Below are 9,483 nucleotides of genomic sequence, written 5' to 3'. Positions count from 1 at the left end.
CTCTACTTACTACATATACTGTGTACTGCACTGCATATTTATTTATTACATTTGTATCCTACATTTTCCCACCTATTTGCAGGCTCAATGTGGCTTACATAGTACCGGAGATGCGATTGCAGACTCCAGTGTAAACAAATACAAAAGTGATGTTGAGGTAAGATAAAGTTCATGTGGTACAGCCACATAAGGGCATCGTACAACGGAAGAGTTGTGTTATGCACATACTGCAGTGGGACATGTTTATCCACTCCTACCCTAGCTGTTCACTCACTGTTCACTAATGCATCATACATCCAACTTCTGAACTCTCATCCCCCGTAATCTCACATCACTCATACCTTTACTCACAGAAATATGCATACCATATGTCTTTATACCTTATTATCGCCCTTTAAGCTCCCATTGTCTCCTTCCAACGTTTGTGTTCCATTGTTACATTCCTTAACGACACTTCGATTGTCTCGCATAAATCTGCACAATGTAATCCATAACTAATTTGTAACAAACTGTATTTCCATCATTCATCTCATATTGCAAGCCACACTGAACCCGCAAAAAGGTGGGAAAATGTGGGATACAAATGCAATAAATAAATAAATTTAACCATCTCTCTGACCTCATGTGCAACTTTCTTCAAATCAATCAGTTTACTTTCTAATTCTTCCTACTTTCTTACTCATCTATATGTTACAACTTTGCCTTACCCTTCACTACCAATTATAATGTTCTAGTACATATTGTGTTGACATTGCAAATAGTATACCATGCCATACTTTGTATTGTTGTTTGAATATGTTGACTGCTGTGATTGTCTATTGCTCAAGTTTGATCTATTCTTATTGTACACCGCCTTGAATGAATTCCTTCAAAAAGGCAGTAAATAAATCCTAATAAATAAAATACATAAATATGTTCATTACGTATTTTGGATTTGTTGTGTTGCAGAGATCAGGCATTTATGGTGGATTGTTAGGGTATGCCTTTTTAAAACAGGTTAGTTTTTAGTCTCTTCCAGAAGTTTAAGTGGTCGTACGTAGGTTTCACGGCTTTTGGTAGTGCGTTCCACAGTTGTGTGCTTATGTAGGAGAAACTGGATGTGTAAGTTGATTTCTATTTGAGTCCTTTGCAGCTTGGGTAATGCAGGTTTAGGTACGTTCATGTTGATTCGGATGTGTTTCTAGTTGGTAGGTCGATCTAGTAGCGCTATAGGAACAAGTAGTAGTAGGAAGCTAGGCCCTTCATCAAGCAGCTGCATCGCCACTTTCACATGTTTCATTCCTACAGCGTATGTGCCCTTCTCATCTCCAGCTGCAACCCACTCTGAGCTGGAAACTGATGCTCCTCAGGAGTATTATCCAGATTAGCAACCTGTCTCCAACTCCTCTGGACCAGCGCACTGTTTCATATTTTTAAGAGGTATATGTCTGTACACACTGCACCACTGCCGTCTGGGTTAGTAGAGTGATAAACAGATTACTAAGACTTACAACATATGGATTGACAATAGATATCAAGTGATCCTTGTGCCCTTCTGCTCCATGGGAGATTTTGCTTGATCTTGCCTCAGGACACTTGTGGTATATCTATTCGACAGTTGGCTACATCCATTTAAGTCTAAGCAAATTTATTTTCCATAAAATTGTCTTGAATATATTGGCAACCACCATGAAACAGGAACTGATGTACATCTGCATAACACAGCTTACTTCAATTCATGCATTATAATTAAATGATAGTTGCCTTAATAAGGCAATTTTCAAAAGTTGCATGCATGCACTGAAGCTAAGTCCATAAGCATTTCTAGGAGAGAGCTTTGTACACTTGAATAGTCTAAACAAGTACCAGGGACTTTTGCATAGAAACAAGAGAAAGATGAGATTTGCATCTGCTTTTTTTTCCCATAAACAGATGTAGTTTTGACACTATATGTGCATTATTTCTCTCTGGAGACTGAACAATGCAAAGGAATAGCCATCCTTATCTAGGAAAGTACATGCATCATTGACTCCTAACTGTATTAACTAGGTAAGAAGTGAACAATTGTCAAAAACAGTCAATTTACCTAGCTAAACTGCCTTCGAACTTTCTAACCGGAGTCTCCTGAATATCGAGACAGCAAAATGAGTGCTAGAGTGCACATCCCTCCCTCCCAGGATCATTCAGGGCATCAGAAAAAGACAACCACCACATACTGTTATGGAATCAGATTAAATCAGCCTGGGGGGACATTTCAAATGCTTTCTATGCAAATTTGTTTATTGTATAGAACGTTTAACAAGTTCAAAAAATCCCATTCTTTTTCCAAAGTGCAATAGACCTTTACGTGAAAGGGCAGCTTTTCGGCACATGCTACCAGAAATCATAGATGCAACATAAGTGAACAACTTGTCCATGACAGGCAATATATGGGAACTGCAAAGGCCCGCATTCATTGAAGCCTTAGGAAAAGAGGGCTGAAGTGCTATCAGTGAAAGAAGAACCCATTTATAAAAAGGAATCTAGTTACATTCTGCGATGATTCCCTAAATAATCATTTAAATATAAAACATTTATACATGTGCTCATGGTAAAATCCTGACCTCACATGACATTTCTATATTTCGGTTAGGCAATAAATCTGTAAACAAGTCATCTTGTAAACTGTGGCCCACAGATCGGAGAAAACCTAAGTCAAGGGGAAGGTCTAGACCACAAAGCGATTCTTCCTTCCTGAAGACATAGGTGGCAAATCTGAGAGCATCAGTTAATCCGGCCAACATAAGAACCCAAAAGGAGTGGTCATTAGTTAGAAGGACAGGAGTGTCTTGTGAATGATATCTACACACTCCTGCAGTTCATCCTCGCTGATGGTGAGGGGAGGAGCCAGTCTTATAATGTCACCATGGGTGGGCTTAGCCAGAAGTCCATGATCACGAAGCCGGAGACAAACCTTCCATGCGTCGAAGTCTGTGAAGATGACAGAGAAACCAAAGGCATAAGATTTCTGTTCCCCATATGCATGAGGAAGAATTCAATACAACAAATACATAATGTCAAGGTTTAGTACATCAGTTCCTGTTCTGGATGCTGGCCTGTGGGCATTCTTACATATCTCCTGCCAAGCTCAATAATTTTGCAGAAAGATGTCAAGCTGGTCCCCAACTCAATCCCTGAAAAAACACGCCACGAATTGCCTCTCTCCTTAGAAAGAATGTCTTTTACCACTACTCAGGGCCAGTGTAAGGGGAAGTGGCTGGAATCAGGGCCACAATTACAGAGATCCCATAAGGACCATAGTCTAGGGTCCACCCAGTCCAGACAAGGGGAGGGAGGGGGAAGTCATCGAATATTGCAATGGTGCCAGATTTTAACCCTGTTGCTCACTCAGCTGAACAGCAAAGGAAGCAAGAGAAAAAATAACAGATCAAAAGTGTCGCGTGAAAAGAGATTTTATATCTCTCTCTCTCACATGTACCTCTGACAACAGAGGCCGCACAGGCTGCCTCCCTTATGTACCAATGTCAGAAGTGCAGAATCTTAAAAACAGGGGAAGCAGGATTGGTACCTTTTGTTTCCTTGATGACGATAGCATTCAATAATCCTTTGCCTCTGACACTCGTCACAATATCTGATGGAGTTTTCATAAGTTCTGCTCTCAACTGCTTTCCCATGTACTCTGCATTTTCAGACAGTTTCTCTTCTTCCATAACCTGCAACAGAACAGATCAAATATTTTCCTTCCTCCTCATTGCTTTGACAGCCTCACGTCCCCCCATGGTCCTTCTCTCCTCCCCTCAAACCATGCCTTCTCTCCCTACCTCACTGCCATCTCACACCTATTCACTTTTCTACACCTCTTTCCAATACACCCCACTTCTACCTGAACACCCAAACCCTCTTTACCTGCTGTGCGCTCCCCTCTTATTCTCACACCTGACCCTCTCCACTACTCCCCAGAAGCTTAGCCGGCGGTGGGAGGCAGGGCTGGTGGTTGGGAGGTGGGGATAGTGCTAGGCAGACTTATACGGTCTGTGCCAGAGCCGGTGTTGGTTGGTTGGGAGGTGGGGATAATGCTGGGCAGACTTATACGGTCTGTGCCGGGGCTGGTGGTTGGGAGGTGGGGATAGAGCTGGGCAGACTTATACGGTCTGTGCCAGAGCCGGTGGTGGGTGGCGGGGCGGGTGGTTGGGAGGTGGGGAAGTGCTGGGCAGACTTATACGGTCTGTGCCAGAGCCGGTGGTGGTTGGTTGGGAGGTGGGGATAATGCTGGGCAGACTTATATGGTCTGTGCCGGGGCTGGTGGTTGGGAGGTGGGGATAGTGCTGGGCAGACTTATACGGTCTGTGCCCTGAAAAAGACAGGTACAAATCAAGGTAAGGTATACACAAAAAATGATACATGTGAGCTTATCTTATTTGGCAGACTGGGTGGACCGTGCAGGTCTTTTTCTGCCGTCATCTACTATGTTATGTTACTATAACAGAGGTAGAGCTAACCTCCAGAGCTGCCACAGCCACACGACAGGCCAATGGATTTCCACCATATGTTGATCCATGCTGTCCCGGCTTAATAGTCAGCATAATTTCATCATCGGCCAGTACTGCAGACACCTAAATACAAAGAGGTTAAGTGCATTGCATACAATCCCCATCTCTTCTGTACAGTTAGAACATTTTGTATCACGAATGCTTCAAAAACAGCCTCCCCAAATCCAGTTCTCATGGACCACAAACCGCTTTGCTTTTCAAAGTTTCCACAATATATTTCCACTGTTACATGAAGAGCGAATAGATTCTTTTTAAAGAAAGCAAGAAAACAGGTGTCAAGCTCAAATGAAATGCAGCGTAAAACAATCCAGCCCTCAGCACACATATTTCTTAAGCAAGCAGGAAGATTGTTGGACAATCGCCTAAGTATGGAGGGGGCTATTTCAAGGGTCTATGACTAGTAACTTTCAAGTTTAGTTGGTATTATACCCTGATCAAGCTCTTTGGAAGAGAGATGTGTGCCTACAGGCAAAAAAAGGATACTGTTTCACATATGTGGTTGTCCCTGATTCAAGAATACTGGGATAAATGATGGGACTGGCAAAACTAAATGGGTGCATTCTTATTGGACTGGGCGACGAGTTAAAACACAGTATCAAAAAACTTTTGTCCAGGGGTCTCCTACCCGATATATTTATCAGGACTAATCCAGTACCAAAAAGAACAAAGAGAAAATCTAGAATGCCTGGAAGTAACCAAAGCCAGTATTGCGTCATGAACAGTTTGGATTTGTTTTATGGACATCAACGTGAAATACATATCGTGTTAGCATATTCACCAGGTTTCTCGGAAAACTTAATTTTTGTCTATTTTTATGCCACAAATGAGCATCTCTAGCCCTAGGCCCTGATGCAGGTCCTCCCCCCTCTCGAGTGGAGGAGTAGCCTAGTGGTTAGCGCAGTGGACTTTGATCCTGGGGAACTGGGTCCAATTCCCACTGCAGCAACTTGTGATTCTGGGCAAGTCACTTAACCCTCCATTGCCCCTGGTACAAAATAAGTACCTGAATATATGTAAACCACTTTGAATGTAGTTGCAAAAACCTCAGAAAGGCAGTATATCAAGTCCCATTTCCCTTTCCCCCTTTCCCTTATGACATCACAATATCAGACGTGAGCCAAGTATCGGGCAATCAAGCCCACTGTGACATCACTGATGAGGTTGACTCTTATTGGTGGAATTGTATTTATTTGTAGCATTTATATCCCACATTTTCCCACCAATTTGCAGGCTCAATGTGGCTTACATTTGCCGTAATGGCGGTTGCCATTTCCAGATAACAGAATTACAAATGGTGTTGCATTACTGTACATACATACATGGTGACATAGATGGAACACAACGTACATGGAATATTTCATGGTATATATACCATGTGCATACATACATGGTAAGGAAGAATACATTATGGTATTGCATGAAAGTTCCTAAGTGATAATTGGATTATAACATACATTAGGTCATCGACTATGGCGAGACCATATTCGACATAAGGCTTGAAGTGATAGTGCTCGTTCATTAATAGCAAAGCAGTTAATCAGTCAAGTGATAAGATTTCGGTTGTATCTAGGTCGTGTATAGTCTTATTTAGTATTTAAGATGGATGTTTATGGTATGCCTTCTTGAACAGATCTGTTTTCAGTAGCCTTCGGAAGATAGTTAGGTCTTGGGTTATTTTTATGGCCTTCGGTAGTGTGTTCCATAGCTGTGTACAAATGTATGAGAAACTGGTCGCGTATGTGGATTTGTATTTTAGTCCTTTACAATTAGGATAGTGGAGATTGAGGAATGTGCGTGATGATCTTTTTGCATTCCTAGTAGGCAAGTCTATAAGGTCTGACATATAGGTCGGGGCTTCCCCGTGAACGATTTTGTGGACCAGGGTGCAGACTTTGAATGCAATTCGTTCTTTTAGTGGGAGCCAGTGTAGTTTTTCTCTTAGGGATTTGGCGCTTTCGTATTTCGCTTTCCCAAATATGAGTCTGGCTGCTGTGTTTTGAGCGGTTTGAAGCTTCTTAATGATTTGTTCTTTGCATCCGGCATAGATGGCATTGCAGTAGTCTAGATGGCTTAGCACCATTGATGTACTAGGCTGCGGAATACTTCCCTTGGGAAGGAAGGTTTGATTCTTTTAAGTTTCCACATTGAGTAGAACATTTTCTTTGCATGATCTTAGAGTGTGAGATTTCGGTCAATTGTGACTCCAAGAATTTTCAAGCTGAGACCGGAAGGGTATAGTCTGGGGTATTTATGGTATTGGGTTTGTTTGTATTGTATTGTGAGGACAGGATGAGACATTATGTTTTTTTCTGCATTTAGCTTTAGTTGGAATGCGTCGCCCATGAGTTCATTATTTGGAGGCAGTGTGTGATTTCAGTTATATCTTGTTTGAACGGGATGTATATCGTGACATCGTCTGCATAGATGTATGGGTTGAGTCCTTGGTTTGAGAGTGATTTGGTTAATGGTGTCATCATTAAATTAAAAAGAGTTGGTGAGAGCGGTGATCCTTGTGGTACTCCGCATTCAGGTTTCCATGGAGTTGACGTTTTTGAGTTTGTCATCACTTGATAGGTTCTTGCTGTTAAGAAGCCTTCGAACCATCTAAGTACATTTCCTCCAATCCCAAAGTAGTCCAGGATGTTCGAGAGTATTTGGTGGCTGACCATGTCGAACGCACTGGACATGTCAAATTGTAGGAGAAGCACATTGTTTCCAGTTGCAATTAATTGTTTAAATTTGGTTATGAGAGTGGTTAGAACTGTTTCAGTGCTATGGCTGGATCGAAATCCTGACTGTGATTCATGTAGTATAGTGAATTTGTTTAAGTAGTTGGTAAGTTGTTTGGTTACCATATTTTCCATTAGTTTGACTACCAGGGGGATTGATGCTACTGGTCGATAGTTGGTTGTGTCGTTTAATTTTTTCTTTAAGTCTTTGGGAATGAGTGGAGGAGCAGCCTAGTGGTTAGTGCATGGTCTCAGGGAACTGGGTTCAATTCCCACTGCAGCTCCTTGTGACTCTGGGCAAGTCACTTAACCCTCCATTGCCCCTGGTACAAAATAAGTACCTGAATATATGTAAACTGCTTTGAATGTAGTTGCAAAATCCTCAGAAAGGCGGTATATCAAGTCCCATTTCCAGGGGTGTGCTGGTAAATTTTTAACCACAGGCTCTTTCTCTGGATGTAGCCAGATCTGCAGTTGGAAGGGCCAGGGGTGGCCGGGGGGGGGGGGGGGGGGGTGGAGAGCAAAACTTGCCTCTCTTTCCTCCCTCCCTTCATGCGGGCACGCTAGGCATATCTTTGCTGGCAGCCAATAAATGGACTGCCACCACTCCCAACATCTTGCTCTGAGCAGCATGCTGGAACTTCTCTCACATGCTCGAGAAGTCCCAGCCTGCTGCCCAGAGCTGGAAACAAGCAGAGTGGAGCAGCAGTAGTCTATTTACTTGGCTGGCAGGGCTCAGCATCCCCACCAGCAAAGTAAAAGATAATTCAGCAGGTTGCCCAAGCCCACATTTTGGAAGCCAGTTGTTAGAGTAGCCATGGAGGGCCCTACTTTAACAACCAGCTCCCAAAATTCTTAAAAACTTAACAACCGGCTCTTGCGAGCCTGCTCCAGCACACCACTGACCATTTCCCTTCCCCTCCCTAATCCACCTGTTCTGTTTCTAAATGAACCCCAGGGAGTGCCACAGGTTGTATTTGTATCCCACATTTTCCCACCTATTTGCAGGCTCAATATGGCTTACATTGTTGATGGCTCTCTCATTCTCCCTGTCTCCTCAGCTCGAAACCTTGGGGTCATCTTTGACTCTTCTCTCTCCTTCTCTGCTCATATCCAGCAGACCACCAAGACCTGTCGTTTCTTTCTTTACAACATCCGTAAAATCCGCCCCTTTCTTTCCGAGCACTCTACCAAAACCCTCATCCACACCCTTGTCACCTCTCGTTTAGACTACTGCAATCTGCTTCTTGCTGGCCTCCCACTTAGTCACCTCTCCCCTCTCCAGTCGGTTCAAAACTCTGCTGCCCGTCTCATCTTCCGCCAGGGTCGCTTTACTCATACTACCCCTCTCCTCAAGACCCTTCACTGGCTCCCTATCCGTTTTCGCATCCTGTTCAAACTTCTTCTACTAACCTATAAATGTATTCACTCTGCTGCTCCCCAGTATCTCTCCACACTCGTCCTTCCCTACACCCCTTCCCGTGCACTCCGCTCCATGGATAAATCCTTCTTATCTGTTCCCTTCTCCACTACTGCCAACTCCAGACTTCGCGCCTTCTGTCTTGCTGCACCCTACGCCTGGAATAAACTTCCTGAGCCCCTACGTCTTGCCCCATCCTTGGCCACCTTTAAATCTAGACTGAAAGCCCACCTCTTTAACATTGCTTTTGACTCGTAACCACTCGCCTCCACCTACCCTCCTCTCTTCCTTCCCGTTCACATTAATTGATTTGATTTGCCTACTTTATTTATTTTTTTGTCTATTAGATTGTAAGCTCTTTGAGCAGGGACTGTCTTTCTTCTATGTTTGTGCAGCGCTGCGTATGCCTTGTAGCACTATAGAAATGCTAAATAGTAGTAGTTCCGTCATGGCGATCGCTATTTATGGAGTGAGAGATACAAGTGGTATTATTTTTATTTTTGTTACATTTGTACCCTGCGCTTTTCCACTCATGGCAGGCTCAATGCGGCTTACATGGGGCAATGGAGGGTTAAGTGACTTGCCCAGAGTCACAAGGAGCTGCCTGTGCCTGAAGTGGGAATCCAACTCAGTTCCTCAGTTCCCCAGGACCAGAGTCCACCACCCTAACCACTAGGCCACTCCTCCACTATTACATTTAAAGATCATGATTGACATTGTAGATTAAACAGTCAAGTATAAAGAGTTCATATTCGGAATTAGAGATAGAGTGGTATTGTGTTAAAGTTCATTCGTAGTAGAGCAG

At 43.2% G+C, this 9,483-nt stretch overlaps 1 protein-coding gene across 2 annotated transcripts in view; it reads right to left on the bottom strand.

Moving 5' to 3' along the window:
- Nucleotides 1–2,227: 2,227 nt before the first annotated feature.
- The window catches only part of LOC115461685 (ornithine aminotransferase, mitochondrial-like), a 30,814-nt gene continuing 23,558 nt past the window's right edge, over nt 2,228–9,483 (bottom strand). For both annotated transcript variants that reach the window (XM_030191705.1, XM_030191712.1), the window contains exons 9-11: nt 4,479–4,592; nt 3,548–3,692; nt 2,228–2,949 (exon numbers count right to left, since the gene is read on the bottom strand). In XM_030191705.1, the coding sequence (XP_030047565.1) occupies nt 2,789–2,949; nt 3,548–3,692; nt 4,479–4,592 (420 nt within the window). In that variant the 3' untranslated portion in view covers nt 2,228–2,788. The remainder of the gene's footprint in view (nt 2,950–3,547; nt 3,693–4,478; nt 4,593–9,483) is intronic.

This window comes from Microcaecilia unicolor, chromosome 1 (assembly GCF_901765095.1).
Source record: "Microcaecilia unicolor chromosome 1, aMicUni1.1, whole genome shotgun sequence".
Classification (NCBI taxonomy): Eukaryota; Metazoa; Chordata; class Amphibia; order Gymnophiona; family Siphonopidae; genus Microcaecilia; species Microcaecilia unicolor.
The sequence above is the reverse complement of the archived record's forward strand: the minus strand, read 5'-3'. Positions and strand labels throughout refer to the sequence as shown.